Source organism: Callorhinus ursinus, unplaced genomic scaffold, assembly GCF_003265705.2.
Source record: "Callorhinus ursinus isolate GAN/ISIS: 27379988/994484 unplaced genomic scaffold, GSC_fseal_2.0 scaffold106, whole genome shotgun sequence".
Taxonomy (NCBI): Eukaryota; Metazoa; Chordata; class Mammalia; order Carnivora; family Otariidae; genus Callorhinus; species Callorhinus ursinus.
This window is the reverse complement of record NW_027397168.1, coordinates 1,046,491-1,062,342: the sequence shown is the minus strand read 5'-3', so window position 1 is coordinate 1,062,342 and position 15,852 is coordinate 1,046,491. Positions and strand designations below refer to the sequence as shown.

Genomic DNA, 15,852 nt, shown 5'->3' with positions numbered 1-15,852 from the left:
GGGGGGGGGGGCGTGAGTGGGCGCGCGGCCGGTGACGCGGGCGGGCGAGGGCGCGCCAGGCGGAGCCGCGGGGAGCGCGCGTGCGCGGCGCCGCGCCGGGGCCGCGCCGGGGAGGAAGCGCGCCTGCGTAGCGCCGGGGCTCGGGCTGGGGGCTCGGGGGTGGGGCAGCCGCAACCTCTTCGGCAGGTCGTGGCCGGAAGTGGTGGCGATTCCCGGGGGAAGTTGAGGCCCCGGTGGGGGAAGGGGACGCGCGGGCCGGGCCGGCCTGACCGGAAACGGCGGCCCGGGGGGCGCGTCTGGGTCCCCGGCCTGCTTCCCCCGTCTCCCCGCTCCTTCCCCTCTTCAGAGAAGCCCGGGTTCCGCTGCCGCCCCGGGCAGGCTTCGTGCGGCCTTTGATCCCGCCGGGGATTACGGGCTGTGACCCGGCGGGAGGCTCATTCATTCGCCCCGGCGCGGGCGGCGGGCAGGAAGCGCGTGCGCCGCAGGGGAAGTGGCTGGGCCAAGGTCAGGCACCGCGTGGCCCGCGGGACCGGGGAGGACGGTGGCCGGGCGCCCAGCGGTGCTGCTTGAGTCCCCATGCCCAGCCCCGGCCGCAAGGGGGGACACCCCAGTTCGTGGAGATAGGGGTCAGGCAGGCACAGGATGGCGGCGTCGCACGACGGAAAAGTGACCCACAGGCTGCCCTAGTGCCCGGCCCCATGCCGGGCACCAGGGACAGGGGCATGCACAAGGTCCTGGAGCGGGCGGGCAGAGACGGGGACCTGGACGCGGAGTACTCCCCTTCCCCAGAGGACTTGTGGGAGGTCAGGAGGGCCCTGGGAGCCCAGTCCAGAGCGGTTTCGGGGAGGGGGTCACTTGGTGTGGTTTCCTGGTGCCAGGCCCTGCGTTGGGTAGCGCTGAGGATCCAGGTGGCAGTCAGGGCTGGCCTTGCTCTGGGGAAGCACAGTTGCTGTTGATCCGGGCTTATCTTCTAAGACTGTAAGCCTCTTTGGCTAAACGCAGCTGTCATTCACCTGCCTGCCTTCTGCCTCAGTCCCAAGAGCATTCAGATCAGATTCCCACTTGTTATCTCTTGTCTTAGCTTTTTTCCCCTGGAAGCCTTCCAGGTCTAACCCGCACCCCCACCCCAGCGAGCTGAGGTAGGGAGAACTCCAAGGGCTTGTCACCATGCCTGGCCCATGAGCAGCACTGCGGCGTTAGGAGTGCTGGGGTCAGACAGACCTGAGTTCACATCCCAGCTCCGTACCTGGTACTTTGTGACTCTGCAGCACGAATGAGCGTAACATCTCAGTGTCTATGTGGATAAAAAGGAATGATACTGGTTTCGACTTGGTAGGGAAGCTCTTAATGCGTTCCTCTTAAAGCCAGAGCACATCTCAAGAGAGCTGAGTGTAAGGTATGTGAGGAGGGCCCTGGAGCCAAGCATTCCTAGGTCAGGCCTTGCTCCTGTCTCTTCCAGCATGGTGACCATGGACCTGTCAACTTTCCTCTTTCCTTGTTCGCCTAAGGCGGAGAGCACAGTCCAGCATTTCCTGGATAAGCCTGGCCCTGTGCTGGGCCCATGGGCACCATGGTCACAGCACTCTGCCATGGGGTGGGAAAGAAGGGTCCCTCAGCACACGTTTCTTGAGGCTTCCCTGTGCCAGACCCAGAGCTGGGTGACCCTGGGTGGCAGTTCCTGCCCTGCAGCTGCTTGGAGGCCTGTCAGGGAGACACATACAGAAGCAGGGAGTCGATTTCCTGGAACAGCCCCCGAGAATTACAGGTGCCCAGAGGGAAGCATGTCCCTGGGGGAGGTGGTGTGTCCTTTGTCTTGAAGGACAGGGAGGGATTGGCCAAGAGGACCCTGGGACTCGGGAGGATGATGGTGAACTCTGGACTCGCCATTCTGGCCCTTGGCCTCTAGCAGTGGCCTGGCTGGCCGGACCATTGGTAGTCGCTTCTGGGTACATAGCTCTCCGGGCAGCCATGCTCAGACACATCTCAGCTTCCAAACCTTGCTCGGTTGTCCTGCGTGCTGCCCAAAGCCTTGCATGTGCTGGGGCCTCCAGGAGTCAGCTGTGGCTCTGGCCTCTTGGTGGTGACAGACTAAATTTGACGGCACTTGCTTCCTGAGCACTTGGCAGGTGCCTGGTCCTGTGCCTGGTCCTGACCTGAGCTCTCAGAGGAGCTGGGATGGGAGTGGTTGCCCTTGGTTCAGGGGCATGGGATGGAGCCCCAGGCCCCAGAGCTGCACAGGGAGCACTGGTCTGCATGGGATTCCAGAGCTTGGCCCTTCACCATAAAGCCGCAGGCTTTGTTGACTTCTTTCTTTTGGCCAAGGCTGTGGTCTGGGGGAGACAAAGGTTATCGGGTTGGGGACTTGCTCTCTCTGCTGTGGGGTGCGTTGTCACGAAGGGTCATTGGCTGGTCCAGGGCACTGCGAGTCCCAGCCTCTCATTTCAGGGGTGACTCACACTAATAGTCTCAGTGGCTTTGTTGTAGAAGCACAGACAGCTGTGGCCTCCCGACCACTGAGCCACCAGCCGGGCTGAGCTTGGCTGGGTGGACCTGGGCCCTGGGCTGCGCCGCCTGGCCACCTGGGGCTGTAATGATGGCAGTTGAGCCAGTGCCAGCATCCTGAGGACGAGGAGGAAAGAAACGACGACCTTGGAGGCTGGCCGACCTGGCTGGAGTCTCTGCTCCTCTACTTGGTGGCTCTGTGATGTTGAGTCAGCCACTGGACTGTCTGAACCCCAACTTTAACAGTTCTGGTCAGGGGCCACCAGGCACGTTCTGGGTGCCTGGCTTCTGGCTGAGCACTTCACATGCATTGTCTCCTTTGATCTTGACGCTGGGCCTGTGAGGGTTAGGAGCACAGAGGCCGGAGCACCTTGTCCAAGGTCACATGCCTGCTGGGTGGTGGGGCTGAGTCGGACTCTGGCCGCCTGCCCGGAGAGCTTGTCCTCACCTCTCTGACAGTGGTTGTGGGGATTATGAACCCACTGCACCCTGTGCGCAGGATCTGAGATGTAGTCTGTGCCTGATGAATGGGGTCTGTTATTTGAAAAGAGGACAGTTGAGCTGAGGGAAGGGAGAAGTCTGGGAAGACTTCCTGGGGGAGGTGCTACTTTTACTGGGCCCTGACAGCAACTCCATGGGGAGAATGGGCAACGTGGAAGGATGCAGACACATCCACCAGGGTATGGGGGTCTGGCCTGATCGATGGGTGACAGATGTAACATGGCCTATAGGCATGCTTCCTTTTTTTTTTTTTTGCCTAGAGAATGTTTTTGTTTGTTTGTTTAAGCAATTTTCAGTTACTTGCCAAGACTTAACAATCAGGAGTGTTCACGGACGTGTCTGAAGATCTGGATGCTGGGTGTTCCTGGATGGCGGCAGGTGGCCTCCACGCTCCCTGCCGCGCCTGCCGCTATCACTGTACAGGGAGGTTCTAGGGATTCTAGAAACTGGTTTCTTTTGGAGATAGCAGGGAGTGGGGACCAGGGTGTCTGGAGTTGGCCACCTGCCTGGGCTCCGGGGTGGGGTGCACTGCACCCCTGGGAAGGCTGCACGGGAATGGAGGCAGGAGCGGTTGGTGCCCCCGAGGGTACGAGGGCGGTGGCCGACGGCAAGGGTGAGGCCTGCGTGGCCAGCTGGGACGTGGATGGGAGAAAGAAGGCCATGAAGTGGGGTTGTCCTCTTCATGGGAGGACCGTGAAGGCAGCCCAGACGAGGAAAAGAGGAAGAAAGTGGGGTTGGGGGGGCAGAGGAGCAGGGTCATAAGGGACCGCTTTGCTCAGCTCTTTCAGCGTGCTGGAAAACCCGAAAGCGGCGCAGATTGCGTTCTGGGGAAGTATGACCTACCCAGCTGACTCGAGATAAGATGGAAAAAATCCAAGCAGATTATCATTGTGGAAGAAATGGGAAAAGTTATCAGAGGGCCCCTTTCCCCCCCCAAAAGGGCTTAAGGTTCTGATGGTGTTGCTGACTTGTCCTCAGTGTTGAAAGCACAGATTAGAGCCTGGCAGGACCAGCTGTGGGTGTGGGAGGTGGTCTGGGTGGGAGGTAGAGCAGGGAACGGATGGGTGTTCAGGCCTGGAGCGAGGGGTGAAGCCGCCCCCAGGAAAGGGAAGTGGGTAGGAGCTGGTGAGGAGAGCGGAGGGGTCTGCCTGCAACCCCAGTGGGGCTGTGGGGCATCACCACCCAGGCCGAAGAGGGGTCTGAGGTCAGAGCGGCCCCCATCCAGTCAAGGATGCCAGTGCCAGGCTGCTTCCTGTCAGTGAGCCATGTGCGCTGGGCGGACGATTCCAGGTGGTGGTGCACGCCGGGGAGGAAGGAAGCCCGGCCATGTGACGTGGGGCGGGTCGTGGGTGGGCCCTTGAGAGGTGAGAAGGTGCCAGGCAGGTGGAGGACAGACCACAGATGGGAGGTGGGCAGTGGTGTTGAGGGGCTGGGTGAGGTGCAGGGGTGGGTTTGGATTTGGGGTGACGCGCCGTGGGCACGTGCAGCAGGGTGGTTTAGGCAGGGCAGGGACGCGGACTCCAGCGGCGTCATGGAGGCGTGAGTCTCCTAGCACACGACCCCCGCTGCGGAGTGCACAGTGGCGTGGGGGTTGATGTGCTCACAGGTAGGTGCGCCCACCCCCACAGAACATTGTCGTCATCCCAGAGAGACCGCACCCACTCCCCTTTCCCTGCCCCCAGGGCCTGGGAGTCACTCATCCGTGTCCTGTCTCTGTGGGTTTGCCGTTCTTCACGCACGACGCGGTCTCTGTGTGGCTCCTTCACGCGGTGTGATGTGTTCAGGGCTCCTCCGGGATGCGGTGCGTCAATGCTTCATCCCCTGTGTGACGGAATAACGTTCCGTGGAAGGATCGGACCACAGTTTGTGTATCCATTCATCCGCTGATGGGCATTTGGGTTGTCTCCAGTTTTGGCAGTCGTGATTTATGCCTCTGTGAACATGCATGTACAAATTTTTGCGCGAGTGTGTGTTTATTTGTCTTGAGTTTATGGCCGTGAGTGGCATTGCTGGATCCCACGGTCATTCTGTGCTCTGCCTTCTGGGGAGCTGCCAGTCCGTCTTGCACAGTGGCCGCCCCATTTCATATCCCCGCCAGCAACGCACGGGGCTTCCAGTTTCTCCACATCCTCGCCAGCCCTTAGTGTTTCGTGTTTTCTGTTATGTGCGTCCTGATACCGTGGGATCTCATTGTGGTTTTCACGTATGTTTCTCTGATGGCAAATGAGGTTGAGAATCTTTGTTATGTGCTTATCCGCTCTTTGTATTCTCCTTAGAGAAGTGTCTGTTCTGATCCTTTGCCCATCTCTAGTTGGGCTGTTGGAATTGAGTGACTTAAAAAGATGAGTCGGTCTGTGATGTGGGGAGCAAACTTTAAAGGGGTGTTGGGGGGGTGGGCATGGGGAGGCAGGGTGAAGGTGGACAGGGTGGGAAGGAGGAGGCTGGGAGGGGAGTGTGTGCTGGACTCTGCTCGCTGGCAGCGCAAGGGTTAAAGAGCCACTGGCTTTGGTGACCTTGAGGTTGGGGGGTAGGTAAGGGCAGGAGCTCGGCTCTGAGGGAGGAGGGGAGCCGACGGTGAGAGAGACCAGAGACCGGGAAGGCAGGGGGGTGTCCTGGAGGGCAGGGCCTGGGGCGCAGGTGCAGGAGGGCCCTTGACTGCAGGAGTCGCCGGAGCATCTGGTTGCTGGCGCGGGGGGCGGGGAAGTGGTGAGATTGGCAGCAGAAGAAAGAGAGGGGCTAATTGGTGGGCTGGCGTCCAGAGGAGGTGGGCGGGGTCTAATAACAACAATAATAACAATAATTTGTCTCAAGCTTAATAGCAGCCGGGCCCTGTCAGCCCCTGTGCTAATTGGATTGCTCAAGGGCCTGGCTGGGGTGGGCTAGGGGAGGCCTACCCTTCACCTGGGGGAGTGGAGGTCAGAGGGGGGCAGGAACTGGGGGAGCTGGGAGGGAAGGTGGGGGTAGGCAGGGCCTCTGAAGGGGTCAAATTGCATAGTCAGGCTTTGTCTGGAGCAAGTGGGGGGCCTTCTGGTCGTGGTGGGAGCCCCTCAGGGGCTGAGGCCACACCCCAGTGTTCCTGCATGCACCTCTGTGGAGGGGAGGGGGCTTCAGCCCTTCCCTCACGACTCTGAGGTCCTGGGTTTGGGGCCCACAGGCCCACAGGGTCAGCCTGGAGGCCTCACTTGGGTGTCATTTGGTGAACACCGTTTCCAACTCTTCACTAGGACCCCTGGTTAGTCCCCGGCTCCAGCGCTGTCCTCATCCTCACCTGGCCCTGGGGGTACTTGCTGGGCCTCGTGGGGAGCAGTGGCCGAGCCCCTGCTGCGTGCTTCCTTGTTCCATCACACTTGTGTGCAAAACACAGATGCAAGGTAACCTTACTGGGATTTCAGGATGGCGACTGTGGAGCCCTGACCCCTGAGCTCAGGGCCTCCTCTGACGAGCATCCCTGCTGTGGCCCCCACAACCACCCGGCCTGCCCTCTGCCCCTCTGTCCCTCCCATCGGAGGCACGGCACCTCCAGGCCTTTCCTGTCTGTTTGGCCTGGGATGTGTCCCCCCACATCTCGGCAGCCCTTACTCCTTTACGTCAGGGTCAGCAAATGTTTTGTGTAATGGCCCAGAAGGTAAATATTGTGGGCCTTACAGGCCAAGGAGCAAAATGGAAGATCTAGTGTGCTACTTAGACATCTTTTAAAGTGTGACCGTTTAAACACACAGGTAAAACCGATTCCGAGCAGGGGGCAGCTTACAGGCGGGTGGCTGACTCCCTCTCGGCTCCAGCCTGTGCCCTGGAGAGGGGAGGGGAGACTTTCCTCTGCCTTCTTAGGGTTTCCGGCTGGACTGACTAAAACAGATTAACGGGAGAAAAGCACACGGATTATATTTCCACAAACGTGGGAGCCCGAGCAAGAGAGATGGAGACTCACAGATGTGCTGCACCGGGGTGAGCGAGGGGCGGTGGTTGTGGAGAAGAGACCGCGGCCCCTGGGGGCCCTGAAGGAGAGAGGAGGTCTGTGTGTCTGTGTGTCTGTGTATACGGGCTTCTTTCTCTGGGGTCTGGAGGGAGGAACCTTCCTTCCTCCTGGTCCAGGGAGGGCCCTGTGCCATGCGGCTTCCATCTTCTGCTTTCAGGAAGAAAGGCGGCCTGTTCTGGGTGGATGTCCCTGATGGAGACCCGGCCCTGCTCCGGACCCACAGGCCCCCTCGCTGCCCACTGAGCACCTGGGAATCTCGTGGCCACAGGGCAGGCGCTGATGCCTCCATCCTGCAGCCGGAGGAGGAGCGCCCCTGTGTCCCGCCTCCTGGCCTGGAGTTGGGGGGGGCCCAGAGCCCTTGGGTTCCCGGGGAGGGAGGACAGCGACATGGAGGGGGCGGACAGGGAGGGGACGGAGAGCAGGCCAAGGGCTTCTTGCTGCAGGAAGTGGGCCTGAGGCAGAGACTCTGGTCTGGGAAGTCCCTGCTCAGTGACTTACACGTTAATGTTCAGGGGAAGCACAGCACACCCACTTAGCAAACAAGTTTCCACACACACACAGGAGGGCAGAGGGGCAGGCTGCCCCGGCGCACCGCCTCAGCCCCGCCGCCCCCAGCCCCGTGAGCACTGTGTCTTTCCTTTTTCTTACCTCGTTTTTCTTTCTTTTCCTTTTCTTCAAAGTTTTATTTATTTGGGGGTGGGGTGCATGAGGTGGGGAGCGGGAGAGGGAGAAGCGGGCTCCCTGCCGAGCAAGGAGCCTGGTGCGGGGCTCCATCCCAGGTCCCCGGGATCACGACCTGAGCCGAAGGCAGGCGCTTAACCGACTGAGCCACCCAGGCGCCCCTTGTTTTCCCGGCAGATGTAATTGGCTCTGTTAAGTGCTCCACAAATGGGGAGACGTTTCATCCAGCGGTGTGGCCTTGTAATCAGAGGGCCCCATACAATTTCTTAAAGTGTGTTTACTTTTTAGTTGAGATCTAATTTGCATGTCGTGAAATCCGTTCTTTGAACATGTACAATTTAGTGATTTTTAATATATTCACAACATTGTGCAACCATCACCACCATCTGGTTCCACAGTATTCTCATCACTCCCCAAAAAGCCCTGCACCCATTAGCAGTCCCTCTCCATCCCCACCCCCAACCCCCGGCAACCGTCTCTGTTCTGGACGTTTCCGAGAGATGGAATCCGCTCTCTGCTGCCCTTTGTGACTGGCTTCTCCCCCTGGTGTTTGCGCTCTGACCGGCACTGCCAGAACATTCGCGTGCGAGTCTGCGTGTGGATGCGGGTTTTATATCACTGGGGGTACACCTAGGAGTGGAGTCTCCGCGTCACAAGCTAGTCTGTTTATCGTGTGAAGAGCTGCCGGCTGTTTGCCACTGTGGCCATGCCGTTCTGCGCGCCCAGCAGCCGTGCGTGAGGGTTTCTGCGGCCGCACGCTTACCCGGTATGACCCGAGGGCTGTGCGTCCCCACATCGCCCCCTCAGCACCCAGTGATTTTCCCTTCGCAACGCATGGTCCTATGGAGGTCCAAAAAAGAATCGTTTCGTCTCTTTCCTTATTACAGAAGTAATTACTCATTCTAAAACCTGGAAAAGTTGAGAAAACGAAGATGAAAAAAGTTAAACGCGTTCTCCCTGCTATCAGCAGGGGGCGGCACACTGTTGTTTCTGGGGCTGTGGCGTCTGTGGGATTTTCTTGGGCTTTCTCCCACATGGTGCTGACGGGTTCTTTCCAGTTTTTTCCCTGTTCTAAATCTGGCTGTGATGAACTTTTTTTTCCCCTGCGGGAAGTATTTTCTGAGGTTTGGGTTTCCCCTCAGATTAACTTCTGGAGAAGGGGGTTGGTTGCCTGGCCAGGGGCTCCCAGCGCCTGTCTGTGGCTCCGCAGCTGTGTGGCCGGATTGTGCCGGTGTAGCCCGGACTGTCAGGCTCCACCCGAACTATGTGTGGCACCAGCTCTCAGCTGGGGGCTTGCTGGGCTTCCTGTGGGGTCCCAGAGGGTGGGCTGGCCGAGGGGGACAGAGTTGCATTGCATTTGTCTCTCGAGCCTCCATTCTGTTCCGACCCCTTCATGGGTGCGTCATGTGCCTGTTCTCAGCCCCTGAGGGCGCCTGGCGCCGGTGTGGGTGCTGGGCACCCAGTGAGGCCCAGGGTAGGGCAGATTGGGGGCTGGGAGGCCTCTGAGGGGGTGATGCCTCGGGTAGACGGGGAGGAAGACTGCTCCGCACCCTCCCGGGTCCAGGGAGTCCCTGTGGCCCCGGGTCTGGCACTGTGCCAGCGCATCCTGGCTGCCCACCTTCGCTGCTGCCGTCCAGTTGCTCCTTGCTGTTGCTGCAGGCGAGCTCCAGGACCGGCCCCACCTACGTCTGTGAGCCCCAGTGTCCTCGTCTGTAAAACACACGTCGCAGTGGCGCCCACCTCAGAGGGATCACCACATTTCACACAACTCCTCCGTCCTCTGGCCTTCGAAGCCCTGCGAGAGTACCCTCTCACCCCTGCATCTCTAGCCTCTCCGCAGGGCCCGCAGAGCCTTTGCACCTGCTGTCCCTGCATCCCTCCCGCTCCACGCTTCCCGTGCAGACCTGCTTCTGTGGCTCTTCCCTCTGGGAGATCCTCCGCTGACCTCCTGGGGCAGCTGCCCTCCCCACCCCTCCCCTCCTTCCCTCCCCTCCGTGCATATCTTCCTTGAACTTCATCGTCTGAAATGGCCTTTTTCGTTCAGATGCTTGTTCATCACTGGCAGGGCTCTCTCACGCGGCTGGGGCTGTGGCCTGTTCACCACACCACATTCCCCGGTGTCGAGCAACGCCTGGCCCTTGGGGAGACCCCCGTGCCTGTGGGGTGGGGGTGATGGGGACCGGTGGGGAGGAAAGGATCGTGCCATCTTGCATACGGCAGCACCTGCGGGGCTGCTGACACCCCCGCCTTGTCTTTTCATCAGGCCAACATGAAGAGCCAGTCGGATAAGGGCCCTGTGTGGAGGGGAGCCTGTGACAGGCCGGGCAGGTGCTCCTGTGTCACGGTGGGGGCCGTGACGATGCGTGGGAGCGAAAACCTGCACAGGGCACCCCTGGGTGTGTCCTGCCGACCTGGCGCGACGCCATGGTAGCTCCCTGTCGTGGTCAGTGGCAGGGACTGCCGTGAGGAGGCCTGGGCCTTGGCTGCAGGCTCCAACCAGGGGCCACTTGTAGTCTTCCTGCCAGGCCCTCGCCTCCCGCCCGTCCCCTGTTCAGTGTCTGCCAGTGTGGCCTCCTGGTCCCCCAGACAGGCCTGGCTTTGTTTGGTTGTGCCCCGTGCTCTTCTAGGTCCTTGTTGACGGTTGGTTGGGTGTCAGGATGGCAGAGCAGTTGGGACCGAGGACTCTGCAGCGACACTGTTGGCATCCTCTCCCTGCTCCTTGACCTCACTGTGACCCCATGTCCTTTGCTGTGACGTGGGGATGGTGGCCGTTCACAGCACGTCAGTGCAGGGTGTGCAGAGCCGGGGCCGGCGGCCGGATAATGGGACCCCGGCATCCAGGTTTGGCTTGTGGGACATTGCTGCTTGAGTGAGCATTTGCCCTGGTCACTGCCACGTCTCCTGGTCCCAAGGACCCGGCTTGCATGACCCGTGTTCGCAGTTCTCTGCGTGCCATCTGCCTTCAGATCTCGGCCACTTAATGGCTCAGTTTCTTCATCTGCGTGATGGGTGACAGTGTTGTCCGCTCAGAGGGCTGTGGTGCACCTGAATGCGTTAACGGCGTCTTAACTGCGTAGAACAGGGCCTGCACCTGGGAAATGTGTCGGCAGAGGGAATGGCTCACGGTGTCTGTGAGTGTTTATTACAGGCAGGTTCTCGGAGTTCCTCTCAGAGGTCAGTGGAGGTTACTGAGGGGCAGGTTCACGCTCCTCCAGCAGTGGAATGGGTTCCCTTCGGTGCCTGGGTGGTGGTGAGCTCCCTGTCAGTGGGGGATTCAAGAGAAGTGGGTCTGGCATATTGTGCCACGGGCAGATGCTTGCCATTGGCAGGTGCTCGTCTGCAGGTGCTCAGGAGGGGGGATGCAGGACTCTGGAGGTTTGCTCAGAGCTGCGTGCACTCAGCTTCAGGGACCAGGTCTCAGTCGATTGTGTGTGGGATGCTGCGTAGCTGCTTACCAGGAGTCCTGCCCACCTGCAGGCTTCCTGCCAGAGAGTGACGCCACAGCAAGGGTCCCCCCAGTGCCAGGCTCTGGTGCGGCGCAGAACTGACGAACCCACCTGGGGCCGGGTGCCTGCCTAGGTCTCCCTATGCTGCCTGCCAACTCCAAACACAGGGGAGATCCCTGCCCAGCTCCTCGCCTCAGGGTAGCATGGAGGCCCGAAGGGGCAGTACGGGGAGGCCTGGGCTGTCTGCCCCAAGAGCCAGGCCCTGCCAAATGGCATTGCTCCCAGGATGCTGGTGAGTGGGTGGGAACCTGTCCCTTGAGGCCAGTGAGGTGAGAGGTTTCTCCCCAGCACGGCCCGTTGCATGGGGTGGCATGGGCAGTGGAGAGATGAAAACATGTCCATGCGATACGTGCACTCAGGCTGTTCATAGCGGCTTTACTCCTCAGCCCCGAGGTGGAAACAGCCTAGACGCCCATCTGCGTCGGCGGGTGAACTGACACACAGAATGTGGTCCATCCATACAGTGAAGTGTTGTACAGCCGTGAAAAGGAAGGAAATTCGGACACGTGTTACCGTGCGGACGAGCCCTGAAAACATTACACTGAGTGAGAGAAGACACACAAAACACCCAGTGACATAGCGTTCCATTTCCTGAAGCCTCCAGATCTGGCAAATCCACAGGGACAGAGGCCGCAGAAAGTGCTCTGCCTGCCCCTCCCTCCCCAGAAGCCGAGGTTGTCTGGCTGCCTCTCTGGGTGCAGATAACCCTGGAGGGTCGGTTCCTTTCCCCCGGACCCCAGTGTGGGGTCCTGCTCGGAGACCTGAATGCGTGAACCCCTTAGAGGGCTTGCGTTCCCGTGTCAGTCGGCTTCACTGTTCCGTCGGGGGTGGGCTCTGGCGCTAGAGCTGCCTCTGTGCTTCGTCTTGTTTCAACCTCATGGCACATCAGACGTGTCTGCGGTGTTGGCAATCTGGGCGCCGGGCGGCGGCGGGGGAGGCTGAGGCAGGGGATGGAGTGTCCCCCTGGGCTCTGGCTGGTGAGTGGTGGAGCTGGGACAGGAGCCTGGCCGGGTGGCTGTAGCCCCGGTGCAGTCTTCCTTCCCCAGGTGGTGCGTGGCCTTGGGCTGGTGTCCCGTGCAGGCGGAGGTGCAGGCCGTTTCCCTGTTGCCCCTCAGGGACCTGCTGCGTGCGCCTTTGGCCTGCCAGGGCCGAGCTGGGTGCTCGGAGCTCAAGCATGGGTTGGAGCCGACGTGGTGCCCGCCGTCCTGGGGCCCTCCGTCTAGTCTGGCGTCCTGTAAACTCTGTCCTTCCATCTCCTCCCCTTCTCACAGGGACCCAGACATGGAGCTGCGGGAAGAGGCCTGGTCTCCGGGGCCGCTGGATTCCGAGGACCAGCAGATGGCCAGTCACGAGAACCCAGGTGAGGTGGCCTCGGGCAGGTCTCAGCTGGTCCCGTAGCCCTCCTGGACCCCGGCTTCTTTCTCCCCTGCTCCTGTGGCTCGGGACTGATGCCTCCTTCCTCCAGAGGGTCATGGGTGCCCTTTGGGGCCACTTCTCTCTGCCTGCCCGTCCTCTGCACCCTCACAGCCCAGCCCCCTCACTCCCCCAGCGTCCTGGCCCCCTGCCCTGTTCCTGGGTGGTCCGCAGGGGCCTCAAGCGAGAAGCTGTAGACGGGGTGGGCGTCACGGGGCCAGGCTGGCAGGACCACAGAGGAGGGTGTGATGTGTGTCAGTTGTGGGGGGAAAAGCTGAGAATCTGGGTTCTTAGGGGAAATCTTCCACTTTTTCACTATTGGTACCCTGTTGTGTTTAATAAAGCATTATTTGGGTTAAATAAAACTCACCTTTGAGCACACGGGGCCCGAGGTTTGCTTGCCGAGACACTCCTTCCCCGGGGGTTTTCCTGTAGGGCACCCGAGAAATAAAGCATGGACTTGGCTTTCATGCTGCTGTTGGTGTGTTTTCGTGCCGGGTGTTACGCCGGCGTGGAGTCAGCAAATGTGTTTTTTACTGTAGAGGCCAGAGGGGAGATATTTTTGGCTTTGCAGACCCTGTGCCGTTGCAGCGGGAAGGCGGCCAGCCAGTATGGAAGTGAGTGGGTGTGGCCACATGCCGGTAAAACTTCCCGTACAGAACGGGCGCTGGGTCTCGGCCTGGGGGCCGGCATCCCGCAGTCATCCTCGAGGAGGGCCACGGGGACCTGCACCCCATGGTTGGGGGGAGGGTTTTTAAAGTCTCTTGGCCTCCCCCTACGCATTAATGTAAGATCACCCAGAGGAGAGAGAAGAGAAGCTCCGTGCAGGCAGGCCGGGATGGCCTTGGTTACCAAGGAGGACACTGAGTCGTGGGGGCTCCGTGCTCACTCTGACCCGGCTGCCCTCCGTGGGGAGGACCATGCCCGTCCTTCCCCACTGTGCCCCTCTGGGCCTGCTTCCCCCGCTCCCCCCGATGCACGTCCTTGGTCTTCTAGCCCTTTTAGAATTAATTTAAAAGTCTGAGTATCATGGGAACATCCGAGCTCAGTCACGTCATGACTTTGCCTGCACTCGGCTTCAGGGTTAGAGACCCCTTGCCAGTCTTATTTCTCCGTTTGCACCCTTTTCTCCCCCCCAGAGAGTTTAAAGAACATCCCAGATGTCCTGTCTTTGCACCCGTAGGTCCTCCGACAGATGCGGGCTCTTTAAGAGCAAAAACGAAACGACAGCTACAAAACACTTACCTCGCCCAACAAAACACCCAGTCTGAGTTAACAACCCCCGTTTTCTCCAAAACGTACCTCTGCCTTGGAGTAAGTCAGGGGTAATCCTCCGAGTCCTCCGTTAACTTGTCCTCCTTATCAAACCTGTACAGTGTACGGGTGGGTTCTCACGTCCCCCTCGGCCAGCCTGCTGTTCTGAGCCTGTTCTCCCCCGAGGGGATCTGCTGGACTCTTGGACGTCCCTGCTCCAGCCACCCCCACCCCCTGCTGGGGGCCGTGCCCTTTTGAGTCCCAGCTCACGGGCCTTGTGCCTGAATGCTTCTAAGCGGCCGTGCATCCCATGGTTCTGGGCCTGCCCCGGGGGGTGCTGCCCGCCTGGGTGTGGGGCCTCCTGTGGGGTGACCGTGCCAGACTCCTGCCCTGAGACAGCAGCCTGACGTGCAGGGTAGCTCTGGCCTGCAGGACAGGGGCTGGTGTCCGTGCTGGCCCCCTCGAGAGCGGGGCGGAAGCTGGGAGAAGGCAGGCGGGGCGGGCTCATCCCCCTGGCCCGGGGTCTGAAGATGGCAGGTGGAAAGTGCTGTTAGAGCCCTGAGTCGCAGCCTCATGGCCCAGCTGACCCTGGGGGCTCCCCGGGGTCCCCCCATCGGATTTCTGGACCATTGACTGTCCACTCACAAAGTACATTCTGGATGTGGCCACGGAGCCCGCCCGGCGCCTGGACGGCCGCCCTGCACTGACCTCCACCTGGTCCCTGCGTCCACCCCTGTCCACAGCCCCCAGCCTGAGCTTCTTGAGATGGGCGCGCGGTCCTGGCTGGCCGGGAGTGATACCTGTGCCCCGCACTGCGCACCTTGCCTGGAGTCCGCACGCCATCCGCGGCACGGAGGCAAGCTCTGCCCATGTGCCCATCCTGCGGGTGAGGGGCTGGGGACAGTGTGCCTGAGGCCGAGGCCCCTGTCTCCACGGGGCCCACAGACTGGTGGTGGTTACAGAGGCGACTGCCGTGGAGACCACCTCACCAAAGGGCCCATCTCGTCGGGGGCAGGGAGGCTTCGCCAAGGAAGGGGCTGCCCACTGCGGGAGGTGCGGGCCGCTGGCTGGAGAAGACCGCGGCTGGCTGTGGATTGGAGGCCCCACAGACGGCTTGAGGCAGGGGATGCGGCAGCGAGCTGGGACTAGTTAGAGCCCTCCCGGTCGTGGCTGTAACTGGAACAGTGTGTAGCCATCTGGGACGCCAGGCTGCACACAGGGTACCTCCAGGGTGGGTCAATTCAGCCATTTCTCCACGAGCCGCCGTCATCCTGTTCTGGGCGGCTTTGTGTGTGCTGTCCTGGCCACACGCCTGAGGTGGCACCTCAGCTCTGGCCCTCATGTCCTGCGGGGCACCTGCTGAAGATGCAGGACAGGGCAGGGGGCGGGGCAGAGGCAGAACTGGCTCCTGGAGCCTCTCTTCGTGGCAACCCCGAGTGCATCCTGATCAGGGACGTGTGACCTAGGAGGTGGCTTCAGGGTCACCATGGCTGCCTTATCCCAGGTCAGCCCTCTGCTTGGGATTTTTCTGGTGAGGAAGAGGGGACTGACCGTGGGCAGCCCCAGCAATGTCACCCCAGGGAGAAGGGCGTTCCTTGGGGGCTCGGGAGTGCTTTGGAAAGCTTTCTGGGGCTGCTGTGGGGGAAGGAGCCCCGAGACCCGGGGTACCTTGTCTTTGCCTGGAGGCAGCCAGCCCCTCAGGAGCCATGGGCGACTGTGGGCCCGAGGCTCCTTCCCTAGGGAAGGCTTTGCTTCAGGGCCCCTGGGAGACCACGGGTTGGGTGGTGGGGCCTCAGGTGCAGATGAGGAGGTGGGCATGGCGGGCTCCAGCCAGGATGTGGTCTGAAGGACTTTCCAGCTCTCTCTGTCCCCACAAGTTGGAGCCTCCCCGCCCTGTGTCTTCCTGCCTCGGGTGACTCCATGACAAGGAGGCAGAGGGGGACCCATGGCATGTCTTCTGACCACCGCCAAGGCCTGAGTCGTTCTGCACACGCCCTCAGCCCAGCCCCAGGTGTGCCC

The 15,852-nt window shown here is 60.9% G+C and overlaps 1 protein-coding gene across 2 annotated transcripts in view; it reads left to right on the top strand.

Annotated features, from left to right (window-relative positions):
- The window catches only part of ZNF787 (zinc finger protein 787), a 22,668-nt gene that overhangs the window by 526 nt on the left and 6,290 nt on the right, over window positions 1-15,852 (top strand). Inside the window, exons 1-2 of one of the 2 annotated variants that reach the window (XM_073889378.1) lie at window positions 198-504; window positions 12,438-12,526. In XM_073889378.1, the coding sequence (XP_073745479.1) occupies window positions 12,448-12,526 (79 nt within the window). In that variant the 5' untranslated portion in view covers window positions 198-504; window positions 12,438-12,447. Of the gene's footprint in view, window positions 1-197; window positions 505-12,437; window positions 12,527-15,852 lie in introns of those variants that run through there. The other variant, XM_025848816.2, reaches the window with a different exon arrangement.